Raw genomic sequence first — 26857 nt, 5'->3', positions numbered from 1 at the left:
TAAGTTCATGCCAACCTCTTTATTTAGAGACCACCTGGTTCATTGCCTCCTAAATAATATGTGCTAGATAAAATAAAGAAGTGTTCAAGATTAATAATGTGTTTTTGTGCAGGCTGAATTTACAAAGCAGTACTCCCACTCAAAGTTTTTACAGTATATTGCTTTTGTTCTGTGCCGCAGCCCGCAAGCTGAGGAAGATCGGACAGATGAAAGGTTCGGAGGAGGTCAGCCCCGTTCAGGGCCCATCAGAGGTAGCCCAGTGCCTGTCGCCCAAGCCAAGCCTGACGTTCCACTCACAGTTGATCTTCCTGAACATCCTGGAGGCCATCGAGCCCGAGGTGGTGAACGCCGGCCATGATCACGCTCAGCCTGACTCAGCAGCTGCTCTCCTCACCAGCCTTAACGAGTTGGGAGAGAGGCAACTTGTCAAGGTAGTGAAGTGGGCCAAAGGACTTCCAGGTAATTTAAGCAGATCACATTTTCACTTATTTCAGTATGCCGTTTTGCTTTTTACAAAGGGATCAGTGACATGACACAAATTTGATTACGCCTCTTTTATGATGAGCATGCTTTTCATTTCTGGATCAAAAAAATCTTTTTTTTTTTTTTTTTTTTTTTTTTTTTTGATGGAAATAATAAAAAAGGTCAAGATATCACAATGAAGAAAAAGCCTCTATAAATATAAAAAATAAAAATTTTGTCTACCAAATTAGAGTCATGTGGTCCAACATCATGCAGAAACAAACAATTAATGAAAGGACCCCTGCAGATCCTTTTTTTTTTATTATTATTATATCTGATCAATTGACTTTTTCATTACAAGACATGGTTAGTAAAATGTCATGCGATGCAACCAAACACTTGATATATATGTGAATGAATAGTTAATGATATTTGCAAAAAGTAGTAGTAATAATAATAATAACCTTTTACCTTCAACAATATAATTAAACATATTTCTGAAAATAATGATTAAAATGTGTATACTCATGTTTTTAAAATGTAATGAAAATGTTTTTACTCTTTTTTTATTAAATGTTTTTAAAACCATATGAAACCAATATAAATAAAAAATGATTTTTTTGTAGAAACTAGAATTTTAAAGGATCTTTCTTTTTCTTTATCTGTAACACACTTAATATTCATTGACACAATAGTATAATAACAAGATGGAGATCCTGCCTGGTGAAGTCGGGACACTGTTGGTACCAGAGTTATTTTGTTCTCTGATTTAATTATGGTTTGTATTTTCAATTCAGAGGCTTGAGAGGTGTTGTATAATGCACTTCATTCTAATGGGTTTGATAAATCCAAGCGAAGGCAGACATCAGTCATGCTAAAATATTAAAGCATCAAATACTGAGAGAAAAACAGCAGTAGGGGCGATAGAGAGAGAAAGGGGTGTGGCTTGACACAACCTGTTTTTTGAAGCTCGTAGTGTGACAGTGTGTGATTGGTCGATGGACAATAGACTGATGTGATTTGTTGCGGTTTTCCAATTTCCTGTTATTGATAGCATTATTAAAATTGTGAAGCCCTGGCATTTTAATCTCCACTGAATCCAGTGATGAATGTGTTATGCGAGAAGAGAGATCAAGTCTATCCCAGAAAGTTAAGCGTATTTCCTCTTAGTTTCCTGAAGAGGTGCAAAGGCTGCCTGGTCTTCAAAATAATTTTTATTTGGTTGGTTTGGTTGGACATGCATTTATATATATGAAGTCTGATTCATGGCATGAGCTGGAGGAGCTGAAATAGAGTCGTAAATTAATTTAAAAAGCACCCAAGCAGCTAATAAACTATAAGCTATAGGCAGCAAGCACAAACCATAGATATCTCTCATCTTTTCCATCTCTCAGGTTTCCGTAACCTGCATGTGGATGATCAGATGACGGTCATACAGCACACCTGGATGGGAGTGATGGTCTTTGCTCTTGGTTGGAGGTCCTACAAGAACGCCAATGCCCGGATGCTGTACTTCGCGCCGGACCTGGTCTTCAATGAGTCAGTCTCATTCTCTTCCACATCCGCTCTGCTCTTATTTGCCTGTTTTCTTTTGTGGCCGGCACCCATCTGTTTTCTGTATTGTTGACTTCTCTCTCTTCTCTCTCTCAATCCATTCTCTTCCTCTGTCCATTTGTTTGTCTTTAGTAAATGTACTAATCCATCTTTCCTCACACTCATTTTTCTTTCATTTCTCTTCAGTGGCCCTTTCTCTACCTTATTCCATCTCTCTCTCTCTCTCTCTCTCTCTCGGTCAGGTACATATCTTGTACTTCATGCACACAATAACAGTCTTGTCATGGATGCTTCCAAGATTCATTTATAATTTACTGCTGGCTTATTATGGTGTGGAGGATCTTTGTCACTAACACAATCCCAAGAGAGATTGGATTTTTTGGGGGGCTCACATGCTCTCAATGGCCTTTTTCACCAATATCTGAAATAGAAGATTTACTTCCTAATGCATCTTGGCCGTATCCCATACCACTACTGCTGACAGAAATTGTGTTTTATGTATGAAATACATTTCATTTAGTGAGAGATCTGGGAGTCATTAGATGACTGAGCACATTATTCAGTAGTCAGTACTGTTTTGTAATTAGCGGGGGTTGAAATGTTGATGTTTCTTTGTTGGCTTCTTTCTCTCCGTACATGTCAAATAATCTGCCCCCTATTTGTCAGTCATAGGATGCATATCTCCACCATGTACGAGCACTGTGTTCAGATGAAGCACCTCTCGCAGGAGTTTGTTCTGCTGCAGGTCACACAGGAAGAGTTCCTCTGCATGAAGGCCCTACTTCTTTTCAGCATCAGTGAGTCTCCTGCTGTGTGTGTGTGTGTGTGTTCAGAACAGACTTTTTCTGCCAAAGTAATTATGGATACTAACACCCAATGACAGATTAAAAATAATCATAATAATAATTAGTGGCATATTTCCTATTTTCTGTTGTGAGAAACTTATCTAACATAAATGAGCCAAGCTAGCATAAAATGTCTATATCTGTGTTCCTGTAGCTCAAGTAGTAGAGCATTACGTTAGCAAGCACAAGGTTGGGGGTTCGTATCCCAGAGAACACATGTTAGGAAAAATTGTTAGCCTGAATGCAATGTAAGTCGCTTTGGATAAAAGCGTCTGCTAAATGCATAAATTTAATTTAATATCCAGCATCTTGAAATGGTGATATAAGCCTGTCCAGGAAACTTTTACACTGTATTCAGCAAATCATATTGATTTTGTACATTCTTGAAAAACTGATACAATTATTTGAATCAACTTTTTTTGGGCCCAAATAAACTAGCCGCTGCTGAGTGATAGCTTAATTTACACATAATTTGATATTTTTTAATGCTATTTTTATATTATTGAATATTGGTGTTATTGAATGTTTATGCTAGAAAACATTAATTACACAAAATCCAGTCTTTTAAACTGCATAAATGTCCTACATTATGGTAACAGAGTCACAAAACTTTCAAAACTATTATTAAATGTATAGAAAATATAGCTCATACAAAATTTAGTTTGACATCCTGAAGGTTAAGTCCTTCCTTTCGCCAGGCATTTATTAAAAAAACAAGAAATGATTTTTTCTTTTTAACTTAACATTTTCCGATTATTTTAAGAGTTTTAGTCCCTCCGTACCCTATTTGTAGTGTATTTGCTATTCGTATTCAAAACAAACACCACTATTATCACAGTACAGCAACACAACATATTTTAATGACATGTTCTTATGCTAATACAATATGACGCAAGTTCAGGTGTACATTTTTATTTCTGTTTCTGCAGTTCCAGTGGAGGGGCTGAAGAGTCAGAAGTATTTTGATGAGCTGCGTCTGACATACATAAATGAGCTTGATCGTGTAATCAACTACGGCAGGAAGACCAACTGCGCCATGCGCTTCCATCAGCTGACCCGACTGATGGACTCACTGCAGCCGGTTAGTAACACATACACAAAGAAACACACATAAACACCATGCACCAAGCATAATGATTTGTCTGTAACATGCAATATTGGCCCCATGAGACTCTACTATTCAAATGTTTGGTGTCAGTAATATTAATTAATACTTTCATTCAACATGGATACATTAAGTTAATTAAAAGTGACAGTAAAAGCTTTAACATAGTGACAGAACATTTCGATCACAAATAATAACAATGTCAAATAGTTCACAATATTATTTATTTTAATTTTTTTTGTCAAGTAAATGCAGCCTCTTTGAGCCTCTTTTTGAGACTTCTTTCAAAACATTACAAAATCTTACCGACCCCAAACTTTTGAACGGTAATATATATGTCCATACACAAAAAAGACAAGTACAGGCAAATTCACCAAAAAGTTGTGCTACTATCGTATGGATGCATTTTGTTCATTAAGAATCTGCAATCCAGTTTAACCAAGTGCTAAATGCACTGAAATATCCTGCACTATATTTAAATAAATTTATTTGTCATTCTTTCCAGTGCAAACAAACCATTCTATGTAAATTAGGCTCATTATCGGTGCACTTTATTCAAAATACTCAGCCCTGTTTGCATTTGGCAGATTGTTTTATCCAAAGTGACATCCATTGTTATGCATTTTATTGGTTCATTCATACCTTAGGATCGTTTACTCAAAAATTTTAATTCTGTAAAATTATTTACTCACCCTGAAGTTGTTTCAAACCTATATGAATTTCTTTCTTCTGCTGGACACAAAATTCAGCTGAATGCTGTACAATCGCAGTATACTATGCCAGATTGTGGTAGTCTGCTGCATTGTGCACAACTGAATGCTCAGAACAAGCCTGAGATGGGGAACTGCAAGATGTGCATTGAGTTCACTGCTATTTTTTGGGCTGTGTTTGCACCCCTAACTGATTTACATAATTCCTTAAGTAATCTGAATCTAATACAACACAGGCAGCACATGGAAATAATGATACAATCGACAGGCACAATTCATTCTTAGTGAATTCTTCCTTAAACATGCTGTGATTTTCTCTATCCCTTTAGTTTTACATTTTGTCATTTTGCTTATTCTTGTCTCTCTTTTATCTCTCTCTTTCTTTCTCTCCCTCACCCAGGTTGTTCGGAAGTTGCACCAGTTCACCTTTGACCTCTTTGTCCAAGCTCGGTCTCTGCCCACAAAGGTCAGCTTTCCCGAAATGATTGCAGAAATAATCTCGGTCCAGGTGCCAAAGATCCTCGCCGGCTTGTCTAAACCAATCCTGTTTCACAAATGACAAGACTACACCCCTGAACCACTCATCCATACCAACCGCACCCAGGCCATATGAGCCAGTCAGTCTGGTCTGATCAGGTTTGATCCAGCCTAAACCAGCCTGTCATGCATTTAATCTGGACTCGAATCGAGCGATGGGACTGAACGATACTGATTTTTTTGATTTCCATTTTTTAACCCCCCCTCCCTCCCTTTCTTTATCAGTCTCGTCTCTCTCTCTCCTTTTGAAAAATGGCCCTGAAAAGTAGCGGGACCATTACATCATTACAGTTGTCTATCTTCTCCTCAGAGATCATTTGAGCTCATTTTCTCAAACTGACAGCATGGCGTGAAGCAGGTTTTGTTCTTTCTTTCGACCAGCAGTTATCCTTCAAGAGTTACAGCTTGTTGCCTGGTGGACAGGTTGGAAAAAAATATATATCACACTGAAGTTTCATCTGAGCCCTTAATCAAAAAAAAAAAAAGGACATTATGCAGATCTCTATCAGAGTCTGTGACCTGCCTCCACTCTATGCACTGCAGTGTAAGAAGGTTTCATTTATTGTCCATGACTTGAGAGATCAGGAAAAGCAAAGCAGTATGCATAGAGAAATACATCCAGACGTGACACAAACGGTGACAGGATCTCTTCGCTTGTGACTTACTCTTGTGAGTTAAAACAACACACTACTAAATACAGTATTGTAGTATTACAACAGTATTTCAGTAATGCAGGCTGGCTATCACTCTCCTTCCTGCTTTATTAGTTTATTGATTGTAAAACAAGTGCTTCATTCATTTCTTATGAAATGTAGAGGCTTTTTAAAAGCTTTTAAAAGAGGCATCATTCTTTTGGGTCAGACAATTTGTGACTTTGTCATTCAATTGAAAGTCTCTCACAGTTGGGTTTCGACACTAAGAATGAAAGAACAGCACAATAATAAAAGAAACATCATCAAGAGTTGCCGCCAGACAGCAGACTTTTGTTAAGATGCAACCTGGAAATTTAAGTGCAGGTTTTAGGGTATATTGTTGACAGTTTGTACATAAATACAGCAAGGCTTGGGTCAGCAAAGAAGATCTTCAAATATGTACACAAATATATAAATCTATGCATGCAGTCTTCATATTCATCAACAAAACAACAAATAATTGCATGATAAAGCCCTAGATATTCAAACAAACCTAACTGTCTTTCCAGTAAGCTAAATGGATATTGTTAGGAAACGGGACTGTTTCCCATAAGGCTCTTATGAAGTTGCTCGCTCTCTTTATCTCTTTCACTGTCCTTAATGGAAAATTTGGCAAGGTAATGTTCTTGTATATATATCTGTAAAAGTTAAGCGTGGTCCTTTTAAATCTTTCTATGTGCTAATGTATGGATGTAGTCAATAGTTTTACAGTACAGTTTCCTCTTTCCTTTATAGTAAGTGCCACTGAGGGATTTGTATTTCTCGCGCAAAGCAATAAGCAATCACAAGCTTAACACACTCTTTTAATGAGCTCTTTTAGAATACCAAAACATGCTTCAAATGGTGCACAGCTTTAAAAAAAAAAACACTAAAAAAGAGCTATGCTTATGTGCTAACGCTGGACTGTTATTTTTTCAGAAACTCGTACCAAATAGTCTACCTTTACACCATTAACTGTCGCAAATCAACGACGAGTGGTGCTGAAGCTCTCCTCTTTATTAACGAGGACGCTAACAGGATGGTTCACCCAAAAATGAAAATTCTGTCATCATTTACAATATTTTAAGTTGTTCTCAACCTCTAGTAGGCCTAGTTGTTTTGTTTCTCTCTCTTTCTCTCTGCTGAACACACAGTATGTTTGTAAACATGCAGCAGTTGCTGGTTGTATGGGGGAAAATACAGTGGAAGTAATATTTTCAAAAAATCTTTTGTGTTCAACAGAAGAAAGAAACTAGGCTACAACAGGATTGGAAAAACTTGAGGCTGATAACACAATTTTCGTTTGTTGGTGAACAATCCCTTTAAACGAGACAAAAAAAAAAAAAAAAAAACAAGGCCTATGTATTTTTTACTCCGCTTTCGCTTCAATTAAAGCATCCTCTATGTATCTGTCAGAACGGAACATCTTTACTCGTTTTCCTCGTACTCCGGCGCAGCGCGTGTTTTCTAGACGTCGTGTCAACTTCCCTCCGCACGCTCTCCGTTTCTAAATGATTGAATAATGCCTGCAGCGTTATGTATGTAGATTACTCTTTAAAGAGCCCTAAAATCGCGGCGCTGTGTTGTCTTTGTCAGGCCTGGGTGACCTGGGGTGTACTTTCGGCAGAGCACAGAGTTTCCCAGTGAGCTGAGACGACGAGATGTGGTTTAGCTGCTCGAGCTCTTGTCGCCGCGGAGCATGTTGACGGTTTAAATGTGCCAGACAGAGAATAGGCTGTCAGAGACAGCTCCTCTGCGCTGACAGCACCGAGCTCCGCGCAATTACACGCAGGTGTTTACCCATTTTGACGGCCCAAAAGCACTCATTAGAATTTGCAGAACTCCAAACTGCACTTTTACCCTGCCAAAAAAGAAGTCATGACTTTCCCCACAAACCTGCAGCGCTTTAGGACAGAGCCGAAGCCAAAGTCTAATCACAAAGTCGTTCATTAGCCGACGGATTCTGGGAGGGCGCACTTGCATGTTAAACAGATATAGTTCGTTTATACTTGACTTTGCGAAGGACGCGTTCTCTCGCTGTCTTATAATATTGTCTGTTTGTAATGTCAGTCAGATGTAACGACTCGTTTGGCTCGCGCAGTGCTCGTGAACCGACTCGTGCTTGGATAAGCTGCTTTGTGACTCTCTGAACACATCTCTTATTAGCTATGATGTAGAACTTTGCGTGTTGGTTTTCAATTAAAGTTTGGTCAACCAATAGCAAAAGCATATGTGTGTGTTTATTATGTGCTCTTATAAATCTGTTAGAAGGCACTTATAGGTCCTTATAGGGAGTCCTAAAAAAGGGGAAGAAAGCAAAAAGGGCTTTTTTTGTCTTTTGTAAAATACTGAATTTGGCCTGTGTTGATGACAAAACAAGGTTTGCTTTGATCCAACCAATGTTTCTACTCTCACATGAACAAGATAAGCTGGAGTCTTAATAACAGTCTGCATGTCACCAGGATGCTTCCTGTTGTAAATTGTTCTTTCTACTATGGGGGAAACGTTACTAAACAGTTTCTCGCTGATATATTTTCCCCAGCAATCAGGAAAGTAATTGGGGTTTCTAATGTGTAGTATCTTGACATAAAGTTGTATGTTGAACTGAGAGCACCACACTGGTTTACAGATGCTAAATGTGCAGAAACCATATGAGTTGTTTGCTGGCAGAGCTGTATCTATTTATGTCCTTTTTCAGCTTTGTAAACCATATAAAAACTCCCATATATATATGTAACAAAGACTTGGTTTTTTAACTTTCTTCGCTGGCTGATACAAGCAATTAATCTTTAGTGAATGCTTTTTTACAGCTTTTTTCTCTGGTGTGAATAATTCCTGTCTTTTCCTGGTGTTATGGGATATTTTTTGCTTTTCCATATGCAGGAGGAGCTAGTTTGGCTTTATGTTACTAGAAGAGGGAATTCTGGCTTCTTAAATGATGTTTGTTACTTAAATCTTTGTAACTTTATAGTCTTTTTTTTACAGCAGTTGTCTGTATGTGTGAGTGTGTGTGTGCATGCATGCTTTTCGCAGATTATTTAGTACTGCTATGTAGTGTTGTATTGACAGTTTTCAACTGACGATTTCTTTCGAGCAGTTTGCGAACTGATTTTACTCATGGAAAATTTTTACTCATGAAAAAACCCTAACTGATTCTTGTTGTGTAGAGCCTGTGTAAATCCAGTTTGTTTGTGTTTTACCGCTTTCAATTCAATAAAAAAACATTAGAAAATCTTGAAAGTTGTTCTCTGCAACTTTTTCGTGAGACACACCCTGAATTGGGTGGACCTAAACTATATCATGCAAAAGCAGTTGGGCACAAGAAGCGTTTCTGCGGTGGAAACTTGTCTAAACTGTTTAGGCTATGACTTTTTTTGCATTTAGGATTTTGACTGATGCGCAGCTGTTCTAATTTAACTGGATTCCAGAGGTTGGTTCTCCTTCCAATCATTTATTGATTATTATCCCAAGGCCATTTCATTGTATAGATTTATTTTTTACTTTGGGTCAGCTCAGTGCATTTTCACCTATGGCTTTCATTCATAAGAAAAAAAAAACACATTTCATAATTTTGTTTTTTTTAATAAAGTAACAAACAAACAAACAACTGTTACTGACTGTTAGGGTTTCAAGAGTTAATGACCAGCTTAAGAAACAACAAAATATTTACAAAAAAAATATACATAAAATGTCAACTGGAAATTTGGAGCTTTAGATAATAATATTACATAAGAATGAATGCACAACTGAGTTCATGCCAAACCCTCATAAAGTAACCTAAAATTTCAACCTTGTTACATCAGAAGTACTAAAAAAATATATATTGTCTTTGTTTTCTTCTTATTTCCACTTTTACAGTTATGTGAGAGTGAGATTTACTGTAAAATCTTTAGCTTTCACATTTAAGATTCACAGTGACCAAAAGAAACCGTTAAAGGCTCATGTTTCAGTCAAAGTTTGAGACTTAAAAGTCTGGTTAAGCTCAATACTGAAACTGACCTCTATATCAGTAAGGTCAACTGATAATTTATAAAGGAAAAAAAGTTGGCCAAGAAAGAGAGAGAGAAAAGCGTACTGAAGCATACTTTGCTCTGTGAACTAGTTGAAGTAACAAAAGTTCCTTGATCCCTTTTGGGTTTTTTCTTTTTGTATGAACACCACTAGTGTGTCCCACTAGATAAAAGGAGAAACGCTTTGCTATTACAGAAACTACTCTGCTTGTCAAAAACATTTAAAACCATCACCCAGGTCATTCATCTCCTTCCAGTTACTAATTACTGATATAATAACAGCATGTTCAGCTTCTGCGTAATTAAATAGTGATTAGTGTTGATTCGGAATATTATCTGATACATGTGGGCTGTCCCACTTTTTATAGCTCTTAAAGTGAAGTCTGTAGTGTGTCTGTAGAGTGAGACTATAAAACCAAGTAGGTCACTGAATAGGGGAGATACTGAGGGACAGAATTAGTGAGAGACCAGGAGGGAGTTCTCCCTGTTGTGCACAGGAAGGTCAAAATGTTTAAGAAAGAAAGAAAAAAAAAAGATTCAATGCTTTCTTTTTGTTCTTTGATCCAAGCAAGAATCAAATACTTTGTTTTACAGCAAAGCAAGTGCAGAAATTGGCGATATGTCACAAAAAAAAAAAAAAAAAAAAACGGTACCCTTTCTGATTCATTCACAAAAAAAGAAAGAAAAAAAGAAAGAAAATTGAAGTCAAGAAGTGTTAATAATTTATCTCTCAAAACCATGACCAGACGCCGGCCTGTGCTCTCATGACCACTGATGTGCGTTAATTGGTCCACAAGACATCAATCCACAAGTTGTGACTGAAAGGAAGTTCTTACTTAGTGTTCTGCAAAGACAAACAAGTGACAATAATGAGCATTAACATTATAGGTTACCTCAATAATACAAATAAGAATGAACATGCTGTACCTCATCTCTAGAAGCTGCAGGTGAGACGTTCGGAGAGGAGCTGTAGGACACAAAACAGTAGTTCACCCAATGTAGAAAACTCAGTCATTAGTCATACTCATGTTGTTCCAAACCCAAAAGCAGACACTGTTTTGCCTACAATTGCAGTACAAAGGGACGAGCTTCAAACGTTTCCATATTACGCAAACTTCACAAATCAATATGGTGCAGATTTGATGCCATGGGTTTGGTCATGAGACACTGAAAATAAAACTATTACAACTTAAAACATTTTTTGAAATGAAGCTCAAATGACATACAACTATTAAAATTAGAATTCTTACCATGGCAACTGAATGATAACTGAAATAAATTTACTAAAACAATAAAATGAGCTAAAAATAAATAAAAACTACAACTTAATAGAAATAATTTAAGATAGAAGTAAAACTAATAAAAGACAATCACATAGCAAAATTACAGTAAAATAAATGAAAATTTAAATACTTAATTTATACTTTAAAATATAAATAAAAACTATAATCGTATATAAATAATAGTAACGCAAAAGCCAATAATGTTAAATGTTTATGACATCCAACTATTTCATTTATTTACATTACAGGTGCATCTCAGTAAATTAGAATGTCGTGGAAAAGTTCATTTATTTCAGTAATTCAACTCAAATTGTGAAACTCATGTATTAAATAAATTCAATTCACACAGACTGAAGTAGTTTAATTCTTTGGTTCTTTTAATTGTAATGATTTTGGCTCACATTTAACAAAAACCCACCAATTCACTATCTCAACAAATTGGAATATGATGACATGCCAATCAGCTAATTGACTCAAAACACCTGCAAAGGTTTCCTGAGCCTTCAGAATGGTCTGTTCACAGAGTGCTGTATCCAAGCACGTTAACAGAAAGTTGAGTGGAAAGGGAAAGTGTGGAAGAAAAAGATGCACAACCAACCGAAAGAACCTCAGCCTTATGAGGATTGTCAAGCAAAATCAATTCAAGACTTTGAGTGAACTTCACAAGGAATGGACTGAGGCTGGGGTCAAGGCATCAAGAGCCACCACACACCGATGTGTCAAGGGATTTGCTGAACCACAGACAACATCAGAGGCATCTTACCTGGGCTAAGGAGAAGATGAACTGGACTGTTGCCCAGTGGTCCAAAGTCCTCTTTTCAGATGAGAGCAAGTTTTGTATTTCATTTGGAAACCAAGTTCCTAGAGTCTGGAGGAAGGGTGGAGAAGCTCATAGCCCAAGTTGCTTGAAGTCCAGTGTTAAGTTTCCACAGTCTGTGATGATTTGGGGTGCAGTGTCATCTGCTGGTGTTGGTCCATTGTGTTCTTTGAAAACCAAAGTCACTGCACCCATTTACCAATACATTTTGGAGCACTTCATGCTGATCAGCTTTTTGAAGATGCTGATTTCATTTCCAGCAGGATTTGGCACCTGCCCACACTGCCAAAAGCACCAAAAGTTGTTTAAATGACCATGGTGTTGGTGTGCTTGACTGGCCAGGTATCTACGGGGTATTGTCAAGAGGAAAATGAGAAACAAGAGACCAAACAATGCAGATGAGCTGAAGGCCACTGTCAAAGAAAACAGGGCTTCCACACCACCTCAGCAGTGCCACAAACTGATCACCTCCTCGCCACGCCGAATTGAGGCAGTAATTAAATCAAAAGAAGCCCCTACCAAGTATTGAGTACATGTACAGTAAATGAACGTACTTTCCAGAAGGCCAACAACGCACTAAAAAATTTTTTTTTCTATTTATTTATTGGTCTTATAAAGTATTCTAATTTGTTGGGATAGTGAATTTGGGGGGTTTTGTTAAATGTGAGCCAAAATCATCACAATTAAAAGAACTTTAAAAGACTTAAAATGACTTCAGTCTGTGTGCAATTAATTTATTTAATATGGGAGCTTCACAATTTGAGTTGAATTACTGAAATAAATGAACTATTCGATGACATTCAAATTTATTGAAATGCACCTGTATATAAATGGAAAATTAAGAATCCTCCAAATTTGGAGGTTGAGAAAATGAAATTTTTAAATTTTAAATTTTTGGCTGAATTATTCCTTTAAAATGTCATTTACACCATCAGCAGTACGTTAGATTTTATATGCATTAAATGTGGGCATCTGTGTCGCGAGCAGTGTGCACAAGATCATGAAATGAGTGGAGTGTGCTGCTTCATCACAGACTTTCATTTTTGTTAACTCTGATGTTTTGCATTGGTTAAACCTTTTTTCTTAGTATCCTCTGAGAGTTCCCTCAGGGATGTGTTCTAGCATTGAAAAGGACAAGTGTGTGCTTGGAGATTCTCCATGAGCAGTGAAGAGAATCCTCCGAAACTCAAACAGGCAGCCAAACTGCTCATCATCTTCTAATTCATCATTTCCTAATTCAGAATTTAGTAAAAGATCAGCTCCTACCGATTTTAAATTACACACACACACACACACACACAAACGGTCCATATACAACCTAATATCTCAGCAGTAGCTCGCTTCTGACTGCAAAACTAGTCTTACTTATCTGTACTTTCCTGTTGTGTCTTCGAACATTTTACAGACCTTGGGCCCTATTTCAATGATCTAAAAGCAAAGTGTAAAGCGCACGGCGCAGGTACACTCAGGGCGTGTCCAAATACACTTTTGCTATTTTAACGACGGAAAAACGGTTGGCGCGCCCGGGCGCATGGTCTAAACAGGTTGTCTCTATTCTCTTAATGAGTAATGGGTGTTTTTTGGGCGTAACATGCAATAAATAATTCAGAGTCTCATCTTCCATTCCTTTTAAGAGCCAGTTGCGCTCGTGCCATGATGGATTTGCTATTTACACGGCGGAATTTGGCAAGCGCTAAGACAGAACGTGTTTCCAAGATGAAACGGAGCTGTTTGTGTGCGAGCAAATAGCCTTATTATGATACATACGAATGACTATCCATTATGACATGAAGGTGTGGCGAGTGGGGCGGGGCTGAGAGCCTTGGGAACGAAGCGAGTCCCACAGAGGAGATGGAAGAATATAAAAGAGGAGCGACGACAGTGAAGGACGAGAGAGGACCAGGCCTGGATTTTAGTTGTGTTTGGTTTTTTTTGTCCCCTCACGGACGACTGCCGCGCTGTTTTGTCTTTATTTTATTATTAAAGTCATTTTTATTGTCTGCCGGTTCCCGCCTCCTCCTTCCCAAGAAAGAATATTGTTACATTGGTGCCAAAACCCGGGAGAAGGAGGGACGCGCTGCTGACGATCGGTCACCGCTGTGGTGAATCCGGGGTGCCATAGAGGAAGTGTGCCGCCATGGACACTCGAGGCGGTGGGCTGGATTGAGTTGCTGGGGATGGGCGAGCTCGCTGCCGGCCGCCTGTGATGTGGAGGGGTGGCTGCCATCCGTGAGGGAGCAGAGGAGTCGCCGCCGTTCGCCAGGGGGCCGGAGCCTGCTGCCATCCTAGATGGAATTCGGGAGGAGCAGGGAACGGGGGACTAAACTACCTGTCTATTTGAAAGATTTAACCTAAACCATCATGCAGGACTAAACAACTGATCAGATGTATGTCAAGTCCTGTTTTTATTTGGTCTGTAACATAAGCACTTTCAGCATGTGGTTGTGATTTAAACACAACTTTATTTGAAAGCACAAACATCAAAAGCGCATCAAGTTTTACTGGCTCCGCTCTAAGTGAGGTCAGGCAGCTGCTGGAAACAATGAAAGGTTCACACACACTTCTGCGACAGCACATGCCCTCAAATACACGCATACATACCTCCCCACCTGCCTTGAAGCGTTCTCAAAAAATTTGGTTTTGGAGGCAACACTATGGGGAAAAAGAGAAAGAAGAATACATTAGTACAAAACTGATCATGAATGGAAATTATCTACTGGGATCACTCTAAATAAGACATTCTTTATTAGATTACAGTAATCAAAAATGCTGCAGTCTCTTCTGAGGCTGAAGCTAGAATCTTCAATCCCAAATGTGGTTATTTTTACATTAAAATTCCTTTACATGTACTGACATTTGCACTTGAATCTCAGCGTGTGTGAATGTATATCTGTATTTGAATGAGGTGTTCCTGTTAAAGAGGTCATATATGATGAGATTTCAAATTTTCCTTTCTCTTTGGAGTGTTACAATCTATTCTGAAGATCTGAAGAAGATCTATAAAGTTGCAAAGACTAAAGTCTCAAATCCAAAGAGATATTCTTTATCAAAGTTGAGACTCTGCCATGCCCCCCTAAAACGGCTTGTTCAAACATGCCCCCACGTCTACATCACAATGTTGTAATATTTGTGTAATGCCACCCAAATGTTCACACGAAGAACGAAGGCTTGATTTCAGTAACCGCAGTTATTGTTGAAGCAGCCACGTCAGGGAGATGCTGTGTGTATCTTGGTGAAAGCAAAATAACTTTATTTGGCCTTCAGAAAGTAGATGCATTTCGGAATCTTTAATATTACAACAGAACATTAATGCATTTTATAAACGACCGTTTCGTGAACTTAGGAGGTCATTCTGATTTTGCTACAACAATCTGGTGCTTCTGAATCAGCTACTGTAAGTATGTTTTGTTATTATTTTAAGTATTTGCCATTGAATGTTCAAATGCAGAGTTTTGCATGTCACACGTGTGTGTGTGTGTGTGTGAGGGAGAGAGAAAGAGAGAGAGAGCGAGAGAGAAAGAGAGAGAGAGAGTGGAGTCAGCTGTCTTAACTGTCCGTGGCTTGTGTACTGCAAACACATTCGAGCTTCATCTGTGTCTGTCACACAACTCTGTTCCCCTTTCAGGCTTGAATTGACGCTAAAACTAAGGACATTATTTACTTTTATTTTGAAAGATGAAGCTTAGATTATAGAAAGGGGTGTTACATTTCCGACGAGTGCTTGATTTTGTACAGCCATACACGTTACATCAATGACATACTGCATTTACAATCTGGGTTAAACATTTTGTCTAGCACATTCAAGTTTAAGTTCATCGGTGCATTTAATTTATTATCTGTGCAGGTGACATTTATGAAACTATGTTAGTTATAAAATTATATATGTATGTGTTTGAGTGAGTTAATTATCCTGCTAGTGATACAGTTTAGCATTCTTCAGTTCAAATCTGAACATATTGATTTGATTATTTAACCCCATTTGTTCTACATTTTTCCTCTTCTAAAATTGTTAGTGCAATATTAGTATCCTGCACTGTTGTTTTCTTGTCATTTTTTTGTGTAAATTATATTAATATTATTTAATTTCCCCAGTAATTCTGCTGATGAGTAACACGGCTATTACTGTTGATCAACTCAACTCTTGGTCTGCAACAAGAATGAGCGAGCCAGTATGCTTGAGTGCATGTGTGTTTTCAAGAGAAATTTGATTGAAGACTTTCTGAGATAAGACACATGAGTCTGTTTGACAGCGCGGCCAGCACACCCACATGTTTCGGTCTAAGATTACTGCTCCCTGCTCCTGCTCATAGAATGGTAATTATGAGAATATGACAAGCAGAAACTGTACTTGATTGAAGATTAGACGTCTTCTATAGTTAAAGTAGTATAGTTTACAATGGGATTCAGATACATTCCTCTCTCAGTTTACTTAATCCCTGCAAATCCTGCACTGAAACTGAGCTCTCTGGGATATTTATATTTCCAAGCACTGAAACAAAATTTTTTTTTAATGTGTCCATCAAAAAATTTGATTTTTTTTTTTTTTTTTTTTTTTAGAATTTGTAGTCTACACAGATGGCAATTGTGTTAATGAGGACACAAATTCCATTGAATCGACTACTATCTGTGAACCATTCAAATACCCTTAGCATTTTCTAGATAAAAACCCCACAGTTAAAGGATCATTGTTCTAGGACTGCTGTGAAAATGACAAGTTAAGAGCATTCCTGGGTCCGAGTTATAGTAAAACAAATGCATACATTTTGGAAAAACATAAATATATATCCAAGTGTTTGGATATCCCAGTGACAACATTTGGCCACCCAGATGCACCAATAAAAGGTCATTCCTGTGAACTGTGTGAACCAGGAAATTTCCAAGAGGACCAGAGAGAGGCCGACAATCACTCCGCAGGATCTACAGCGTTCACTGGTTGACAACAGAATAAACAGGCACCAGCCAACCATTGCAATAGTCCTGGAAAACACCGGCCTGTATAGAGAGGGTGGCGGCAAGGAGCCATTCCTCAAAGAGAATCATGTGTAAGCTTGTCAGGAGCTTGCCAAAAATGCATAATAGTGATCCAGCTGCAATGCGGGAATCAATCAGATCTTGCTCAGCCTGAAACAATCTGGATGGCACAAATCTACAGTCTATCTGCCCACACCACCAAAAAAACACCATCCACATGCTAAAGTAAGTCAGTACCATCATGTAGGGGTTCACTTCATCAACAGGGATCAGACATGTTCATAAAAGCAGGAGGAAGATCGACGATGCAAAATACAGAAAGGTACTGCAATATAGGGCTGCAAAGTTATTTGCAATAGAATCCAATTTGCAATATCAAATGCGTAAATATTAAAGCACAATCGGCCAAAACGTAACAAAATATATCAAATATAAGTTGAGAGAGAAAACTATTGTGAACTTCACTCCAAACAGGCTTGAGGCTTTAAAATAAATTAATTACAACAAAAACATGTAACTATTGAACAACAATTTCAATATCCATAACATTCAATTTAATAAGAATACATCATTGATATTTAAGTTTGCTGGGATCCTAATAATAACTCTAGAAATAAAAAGTAGAAAGAGACCCTCTGACAACTGGGGAGGAATGATTTCGGAGTCCACCCTAAGTTCAGGTATAATGTTAATGCCATGAGAACTGGGTTCTGTTTCCCTCCGTTCACTTTTGGCTCAACTGAAAGAGGTGGGAGTTACTCCTTCTGCTAGCAGGAAAGCGTAGGCAAAACATGACTTAGTTTGGAGACAAAGACTTTCTAGTTTGTAGTTCTTGCACACCCCGAGTTCAACCTGAGCTGCTGTCACAATGGACTTTTATGCCTTTTTGTCTTTTTTGGTCTTGAAGCAGCAACATTTAGGCTGCATTTCACATCAACATTTTTCAAATAATGTTAAATAAGAATATTTAACTCGATATTTAAATTCTATACTGCTTTAAATTAAATCAGTCGTTTTAAGTGAATTTAGGCATCACAACATTATAATGTACAGCATGAAAAAATTGATATTTATTTTAAACATTCGTTAGGCTTACGCTGACAGTCTTATTGAATTATTAGTGTTTTTAAAAATCAACTTTTATTGAGCATTAGAGGATGGAAAATGTCATCTAAGTATAAAAAGTAGAGGAAATCAATGTACAATTAATAATCCAATACTAACCTAAAATATATGATAACTGATAACGGTTTTGTTTCCAATATATAACATGCATCCCTAAAATCGTTCAGCCCTACTGCAAGAGAACAAAGCTTGGGAGAAAATTCTTTCTTCAGAAGGTCAATATTTCCAGACACAAGGCTAAATGAACATCACAGTGGCACAAGAACAAAAATGTATCTCATAATGACCCAATCAAAGTCCTGAACTCAATCTGACTGAGAATCTGTGGCGCTACTTTAAAATTGCAGCGGACAGGTGTCGAGCAAGTAACCGGAACAATCTGCAGCAGATCTGTCTGGATGAATGTGCCAAAATCACACCTGAGCAGCATGCAAAGCTGATATATCCTTCACCCATACATATCCTGTCACTGCTGCATGGGGGCCACTCAGATATTTCAGCTTCTGGGCAATATATAACACAGGACTTAAAGCAAAAAAATAAAAAATAAATCCAGACCCTGAACTTTTTTCCGGGGGCGGGGCAGCAGATGCAAAGCATGCAATGACTGTCGAAACTTTAACATTTGAAAGGATACTATGGCAAAGTTATTGCTGTCTTTATTCAAGCTGATTTTCTTTTTCATGAATATATGATTGACCTGAAGAATTAAAACTGTATCATACTCTTTGAAAATTATGAGCTATATCATCGCTCATTGACACTAGAGGTGTGACAATACACCTAGCTCACCAGAGTAGCGCTCACTTTTATTTTTACGAAATTTTCCATTTTAATTACAAAAAGGACAACAATGTGTAACCCCTCTCTCCCAGGTCCTCACTCCCACACCTCTTACTTGCTCCGAGTGGGCCTCGAACCTGGGACTCCAGCATGGGAGGAGGAAGCAATAACAACAGGCTAAATGCTGCAGCCAATAGCATCTGTCATTACTGCGTCTCTTGAGATCAGGGGAGTGATGTTTACCTGCACAGCACCTACTCACTGGCCTCCATTAAACTCACCCCAAACCAAAAAATACTTTCTCCGAGTGGGCTGTGAACCCAGGTCTCCAGCAATGGAGGCGAACGCACTAACAAGAAGGCTAAATGACTACATTTTAATATCACAGGTTGATGTCCTCCTATGTTGGCAATGTTTTATAAATTATTTAAGTTACAAATTTAGAGAGATACAAATTTAGTTTTTCCAGATGCTGTTAAGCAATTTAAATTCACAGCTTACAGAGAGGGAGTTAAGCCCCTTTCAGACATACAGTACTGGTAAATACGGGTAAGTTACCATTAATAGATCATGTGTGAACAGGACCTGTTAAAAAAAATCCTGTTGAATTTGTTCTGGCAATCATATTGTTCTTATGGAGATGACATGATTACTCTGAGCTGTTTACAAAGCTCTGCTGCTTTATAATGAGCTTTTCTATGTAAATATGACCTAGATGGACATCTTTGACCATAGCGCCCCACAGCTTTATGTGGCGCTATTCTATTCATCAGGGCTGCGACTGCAATTGGATACTATCATGCGCATCTCATGTTTTTAAGAGCAAAAAAAAAAAGACTGGCTAGTATAATGTTAGTTTGGTTGAGAGTGAAACCTGCTCCTCTCATACCATAAGTAGGCGAACTCATGAACTCAAAAGTGATATCAATCAACAAGTGTTTTTTGTAATGCAGGATTATTTTTTAATCACAGCCAAACGCTGCATCCCAGAAATCCGGCATAGTGCCAGAGGACTTTAAGCCCTGATAACAAGAAAGAGAAGCAAATTGGAGTTTTTCCACAGAGAGTCATTCAATCATAAATCAGCAGTAGCATCACAGTGAAGTAGGGTTTGTGGTGAGTGATGTGTACTCACTATGAGGCTGGAGGGTCTTCATGAGGAGTTTTATTGAGGAGACGAGAGGGTGGATCCGGTGGTCGAGTGGGTGGCCGGCAGATGGAACTCTTCTCTGAGAAAGATCGTCTTGTCAACCCCTGAGCCTCTCCTGTTACACACACACACACACACACACCTGTTACAACCATTTTAACCAACTGACTCAATGCATCTGGATTATTGTACATATGTGTTCTGCTAACTGAAGATCACATTGAACTGCCGGTCCTGTACTATGGTGATCATTCATACTTCTATACTGGGACATTCAGCGGTCATACATGAGTGTCCATAATATAGAAATGAAAAATCCTTAGAAATGTTTGTATATATATATATATATGTATTTTTTTTTACCTATTTTTTTTTTATCAAGAATAATTAACTTTTAAAAATATCATTATGTTTTTTGAGAAGTCCAAAACTAATCCATCTGTCATCTGAATTAATCTAGCCTTTTCATAAAAACATCATATTATCTGAAATAAGAGACTTGCTTGCCTTGACAGTCATGAGTGTCTGCAAGGGTCCTCTCTATGATGTTTTCCTGTTTTATGTTTTTTGACCGAATGCTAATTGAATCAAGTGACTTAGATTTTTGAATATTTATAAATTGTAAGGTGTTTTTTGTATATATATATATATATATATATATATATATATATATATATATATATATATATATATATATATATATATATTATGTTTTATATGAAATGTTTGATTTTGGGGTCCTCAAAAAACATCAAAATGAACTGTAATTTCATGAATAGTTCATCCATGTGTGTTGTTTGTTTACCAGTTGTTCCTCTGAGTGCTGGCTTCCTTCCTTGAAAAGATATATTTCGGTTCACTGTCACTCCTGAATCCCTATTGGTGGTCACCATGGCATCCGACCTCTGTCCATCCTGTGTCTTAACTTCAAGCCTGCTGACATCAGCATCCAAGGGCCGGAGAGCAGTTCTGGAGTGAGCAAGCTTCCGAGAGGTTGGAGAGGAGAGCGGGATGGATGGAGGAGCGACAGAAGGAGGTTCCAGTTTCGTTCTATGATGAGGAAACGGACTGATGAGGCTGGTATCTCCCTCGGGTTCACCATAATTGTGGGTGGCACCATTTTGCTCTCGCCCTGCAAAGCAAAGAGTCGGTGAATGCAGGCAGTTTAGATAAAACGCTACTAAACATCAGGCAGGTCAGGAGCCCAATTGCAAGAGTTTAGCCCTGAACATTCCCCACAGGGGAGATTGTATCAGGGGTGTCGTTAACATTTTACATTTCCTGTTCCTGTAGTTTCAGCATAAAAACAGGACACTGTGATAGTTACGATAAATAAATAAAGAGAACAGCTCAACAGATGCGCTGTCCTCTTGTGTTTCCACAATATGAGAAATACAAGCCAATAAAGACTGAACTAGTCAAAATCAAATTACCCAAGATGAGTCATTTCATTCCAACAGCTTCAACACAACCAGAACATAATGGAAGCTTTAAACTGAAAGAAAATAAGTCTAGAAGCCACGAACGGCTTAACTCAAACACGCTGATGGTTATCAGCTCAAGTCATAAAGTTAAAGACTAACTTTTGAAAAGCCTGGCGATTTTTACCTGACTTTCATTATCTCTTTATAAAGAAATGACGTTTTCTGCTGTGTGGAATTAGCATTATTACCTTGAAATGGTCAACGCTAACTGCTTTTAGTATATATCTACGAGCACAAATTCTCTTCAGTACTGGCATTTAAACCAGACTCTATAACGTTTCTTTCATACAATGAGAAGGTTTTTATGCAGAGAAAGGTGTTTTTTATAGACTTTGCTTATTTAACTGAGAAAAAAATCTGAAAAAAAAAAAAAAAATTATGAATGAAAGACAAACTGATGGACAGTCTGGTTTGACTCCAGTTTAGTGTGTGAACAGGTCTCATATTAAAAAATAAAAAAATAAATAAAAAGGTTGATCACGTGAGAACCAAGGACAAGAGTTTAAAACACAGCTGTGTGTGTCGGGGTGTGTGTGTGTGTGAACAGCATCAATCAAACAACCACATGTGTGTGAGCTAGACAAACTGGACATGTACACATTTGCATGAATACACATTTACAAACACATTCATATTTTGGCAGGGGTTCCCACACACACACAGTTGCTGATAATACTCCATAACTGTATCTGTGTTCTCAACAAACACACAGAAACACACACAGACAGGGCCAAGTTTATGCACAATCCAAGATTCAATGAAACAACAGGTGGCTTGACACACACACATACACACAAACAGACAGATCCAGCCACAGATTAATTCAACAAACAGGAAACGAGACGTTATGATCTACTCAGATTAATGATTGGACTGAAAAATACAACAGAAGGGGAAAAAAATGTATTCCACTGATCTGAACAAGCAAAGATCCAGCATGCTTTAATAAGCTAAAATTTCATGAATATTCAAATGAACCAGAGAGTCATATTAATGGATTAATGGATCAAGAGGGAGAAAAAAAGGCTCAGATTTTAATAATGAAAATAGCTTGTTAGAGGAAAAAGGTCCAAAAGGCAATGGAAAACAGAATTAGAGAGTCGTAAATACACATGCAGGCATTAGGTCTCAGACACACAGGACACACACACACACACACACACACACAAAGGCATACCAACACTTGCATGCACGCATTCAATAACACAATTACGCACGCAAAGACACACACATTTGCAAACCCATTGGCGCTGATGCACAAACACACACACAGTTGTTTAGTTTTCATGCTCTAGTGAGTGTACTATTAGCTTGACTGTTATTAAACACTACATAACAAGGCTCACAATGAGGGGAGGAAAACATGTCAGAGAACGAACATATATCAGAGCAGACACACAAACACATACACACACCTCGAGATCCTGCGGATTTAATCATACAACTCACAATGTGCATGAAGGGGCTTCTAAACTGGCACATGAGGAGTGTGTGTGAGTGTGTGTGTGTGTGTGGGAAATGAAAGATCGGGGAGGTTTGGTTGTATTTTCTTCGTTTAGAGAAAACCACTTAAGGAGAAACAGATCCAGTCCAAGGTCCTTTCCAGAACAAATGAAACCCAATCAGCTGTAATGTGCCCGCGCCTGCTTCAGTGTTTAGGTGTGTACTGTATTTAAGCTTGCAGCACAAAAACAGGCTTTGCTTTGAAAAGGTAAAAGCAAAAAAGGAACATGTAAAAATCAACAAAAAATAATGAACAAGATTAAAAAACAAACAATATATACAAATAGATCTGAAAAACATCATATATTATGTCTTATCAGAGCTACATAGATTTAAAGAAAAATTAAGTAATCTTTTTTTTTAAATAAAAGTAAAAATGTAAATAATTTTTATCTATGCTAAAGATTAATTCTTATATGTATAATTCATAAATTCACATGTATAATAATTTATAATAATATAATAAAAAACATAAGCATTAAATGGCGATGAGATATTGATGATGATGACAATGATGAAGATGATGGCTATCATTCTGAAGGCTATTTACGCTCAAAAACTGGAGGCTGAAGGCCCGGGTAGAGACGGGGTGGGCGTTTTGAGATTGTGATTGGCTGCCGTCTCCGTGGCGTCACCCTTGGAGGAGGAACAGGAGGCAGTATGGTTTCTTCAGGAGGACCCTTAAAGATCTGTGAGCGTCAGAGACAGCAGTAATTACAAAAACAACCTAAAAGAAGACATCATCAGTCTATGTCACTGTTAAGGCCACTGAAAATGCATCACAGCATTTTTGGTTTGATTACGAAATATTTTAGAGCACAAATACCCGTTTTCTGTCTAAATGTTTCGCTTGAATAAAAACAGATACAGAGATAAACTGTCCCCCTGTTTGTTTGGAAAGGGGCATGTCTGACCTTGCTGTAGCCCTCAATGAGGATCTCCATGACGATGTTCTGGAACTTAATATCTAGCATGGCCGCTACAGTTTCCTCCTTTGCTCTCATGAGAGTGGGGCCAAATATTACACCCATATTTGAAATGGTCATCAGATTTTCACTGCTGTGGCTGCAAACACTAAAAAAAAAATACAGAGACAATGTACTGAGAATTGAGATTGGATGCAGGGATTATCCTTGTAAGTGCTGTATGACTTTGGATACAACTGCTAGTCTGCTAATTATTTTAAAGCATGGCTCATTATAATAAGCCCACTTGCCCATGGTCAGGGTGAGAAAGGTTTGGGAAGTCTTTATTGGGCCAGTGTGGCATTGTCACTGAATTGTACATTCGTTAATCATATAAATGTGTTTATGCCTTCTAAAATGTAATGTTTAGTTTACTCTGATGTATTGAGGATTTCATATAGATGTATTTGATTTCATATAGATGATTTCATGTTCTGGCACATGCTTGCTAAAACATATGATTCTAAAATAAAATAATACTTTCATTCAGCAAGGATGCATTAAAATGATCAAAAGATATAGTAAAGATAATATTACAAATGATTTCAAAGAAATAATGTTCTGTCAAACTTTCAATTTCACAAAAATATTAAGCAATAAGTATTTGCTTTGCTAAACATTAATATTAAGCTAATGTTTTCAACATTGATCTTGGGAATAGTTCTTTCACTAAATCAGCAAATTCTAAAGATCATGTGGCCCTGATGACTGGAGAAATGCCTGCTAAAATTTCAGCTTTGTCATCACAGGAATAAATTACTTTAACTCACACAACAATAATATTCCACAATATTACTGTTTTCACTGTACACTTGATAAAATTAATGTAGCCTTAAAATTTTCAAAAACCTTACCAACACATTATTAATATCATCCTAATTTTCTACCGTAATTAGCATAAATTTCAAGCTACTTATGTGATTATACTTCATTTTACACACACACAAACACACACACAAACAAAATGAGACAAGGAGCTATAGATCAGGTAATTCATTTTCAGGTTTGAATATACAATTATAAAGGTACACACCCAAGCGACTGGGTAGCATTTAGAAAAACCACAGTCTGTGTGTGTGTGTGTGTGTGTGTGTGCGTGTATGTTTCAGCATTATCACCTCTGTTCACGCATGCCTGCATGTGTAATGTGTAATGTGTGTGTGTGTGTGTGTGTGTGTTACCTGAACAGGTGTTTGATTAGTAGTTCCAGCATCTCTCTGTTTCGCTCTGGGAGTTTGTAAACAAGTGAGTGAACCGCCCCTAACCGATAATCCAGATTCTCCGACTCTGGGGAAAAAATGCAGGAAAAGTCACACACACATCTAACTGCCATTACTCCCATTACAAGGAAAACACTTTAAAGAATGCATTGTAAAGCCAGAATAAAGCAGACAGTGCATGGCAGTTCACTTCTGTCTACAGTAAGACTAATAGAGCTGTTAAAGCTAATAGAGCTGTTTGATTGTGTTAGCAAGCTAGTGGTTTCCAGAAGAGGTGTTCGTTTCTGTTCGTGCTGCAGACATCTCACGGCAGTTTGCCGAATGTCTTTCAACTCGTCCAAAGATAACTTGTAAAATCCTGAAAGGATCAGTACAGACACATTTATCTTGAACTACGGGATAAACACAGTTTTACCTAAAAATACAGCCTGTGGCGAAGCGTAACAAAGCTACTTTATAAAGAGTGGAGCAGAAACGTGTACTTATGAAATGTGTTTTTAAGAGATGCTCTAGCATCTTTGGAAGAGTCGGACAAAACCCTTTAAAATTAAAAGAAGAATAACAATTTAGAGAAACTCTACAACTCGCCAGACTGAGAAGTCACTTGGGTCAAGTGAGTAAAGCACATTAAAGCGAGCCTAGGGCCGTATTAACCTCTTATCGGATTTACCGCTTATCTTATTACATTTGTCATGTTTACGTCCTGGAATCTTCTGAGTGTTGAACTATTTTCTTATGCACCTCGTCCTAACCGTCCGCTGCAAATTCCAAAATGTATTTTTAGAGCCAATAAGAGAGGCTTGGGCAATTGGTATATAAACTAAGGCAGTTATTAATGCAGTGTAACGCAGATATTAAAGAGAGAGAGAGAGATTAAGTGCGTGTGAACCTGCGTCAGTGCCTCTCTCAGCAGTGTTCAGCACGAGCTGTTAATCCCTCGGCAGGTGTAGCCCTTTCCTCTGCCCCACTGAGTTTGTTTAGTTGTGTGTAATCTGAGTGCAAGCAAGCAGACAAGCTATAATAGTCAAAGCTGCTTTAATGGCTTTTAATCTTACTATGGGGAGGATTACAATACAGCACTCTCCACACAATTCATTGAAAACACTCAAAGCTGGACACACACTCAACTCATGCAGACACACTCAACTCATGCAGACACAACGCCTCAAAATGGAAGCTTTTGTCTCTTAATTTCTGATCAGATTAGTTGCATTCTAAAGTGCATTAATATGCTACATTGCTGGCAACCATACACAGCCTAAAATAATGCTAAATGGACTATATACTTTTTTCAGAATTTGTAATTGTGAATATTATTAGTAATTAAATGTATCTATTTATTGAACACAGCCCTCTTCTATCGTATTCGTTTTGCCAACATGTTAAAGAAGTCACTTGAAGCTGTGCATATGACCAAGATTAAGGAGTTTTAGAGATAATAATACCTATCGCCTTTGTAAAATTACACGTCCTTGAGTGACTTAATATTTGAAAAGACTTTGCAAAGGCAGAACTATAAAGGCAGTGCAGGTCAGTTTGGATAATGACATCACATGTCAAACATTACAAAAGATTAATCTGTCAACATGAGACCACTGAAAGAGGTTATTTTTCTTTTAATGATGCTTTTATTAAATGCCCGTGTAAATGTCAAGTCTTGAA

General features: G+C 37.8%; 2 protein-coding genes across 3 annotated transcripts in view; one reads left to right on the top strand and one right to left on the bottom strand.

Annotated features, from left to right (window-relative positions):
- ar (androgen receptor) overlaps window positions 1-9124 on the top strand; it is a 70963-nt gene extending 61839 nt beyond the window's left edge. The window contains exons 4-8 of the mRNA XM_052592674.1: window positions 181-459; window positions 1857-2001; window positions 2683-2813; window positions 3791-3942; window positions 5077-9124. Of these exons, the coding sequence (XP_052448634.1) occupies window positions 181-459; window positions 1857-2001; window positions 2683-2813; window positions 3791-3942; window positions 5077-5235 (866 nt within the window). The 3' untranslated portion in view covers window positions 5236-9124. The remainder of the gene's footprint in view (window positions 1-180; window positions 460-1856; window positions 2002-2682; window positions 2814-3790; window positions 3943-5076) is intronic.
- Window positions 5413-26857, bottom strand: part of ophn1 (oligophrenin 1) — a 37277-nt gene continuing 15832 nt past the window's right edge. Inside the window, exons 17-25 of one of the 2 annotated variants that reach the window (XR_008178080.1) lie at window positions 25157-25262; window positions 23925-24084; window positions 23561-23699; window positions 20829-21155; window positions 20009-20138; window positions 14596-14646; window positions 11941-12340; window positions 10822-10861; window positions 5413-10738 (exon numbers count right to left, since the gene is read on the bottom strand). Coding sequence is in view for 1 of the 2 variants with exons in the window: in XM_052592675.1 (XP_052448635.1) it covers window positions 10727-10738; window positions 10822-10861; window positions 14596-14646; window positions 20009-20138; window positions 20829-21155; window positions 23561-23699; window positions 23925-24084; window positions 25157-25262 (965 nt within the window). In the remaining variant the exon portion in view is untranslated. The remainder of the gene's footprint in view (window positions 10739-10821; window positions 10862-11940; window positions 12341-14595; window positions 14647-20008; window positions 20139-20828; window positions 21156-23560; window positions 23700-23924; window positions 24085-25156; window positions 25263-26857) is intronic. The other variant, XM_052592675.1, reaches the window with a different exon arrangement.

The sequence above is a fragment of the Carassius gibelio genome, chromosome A5, assembly GCF_023724105.1.
Source record: "Carassius gibelio isolate Cgi1373 ecotype wild population from Czech Republic chromosome A5, carGib1.2-hapl.c, whole genome shotgun sequence".
NCBI classification, from domain to species: Eukaryota; Metazoa; Chordata; class Actinopteri; order Cypriniformes; family Cyprinidae; genus Carassius; species Carassius gibelio.
This window is presented reverse-complemented; position numbering and strand designations above follow the sequence as displayed.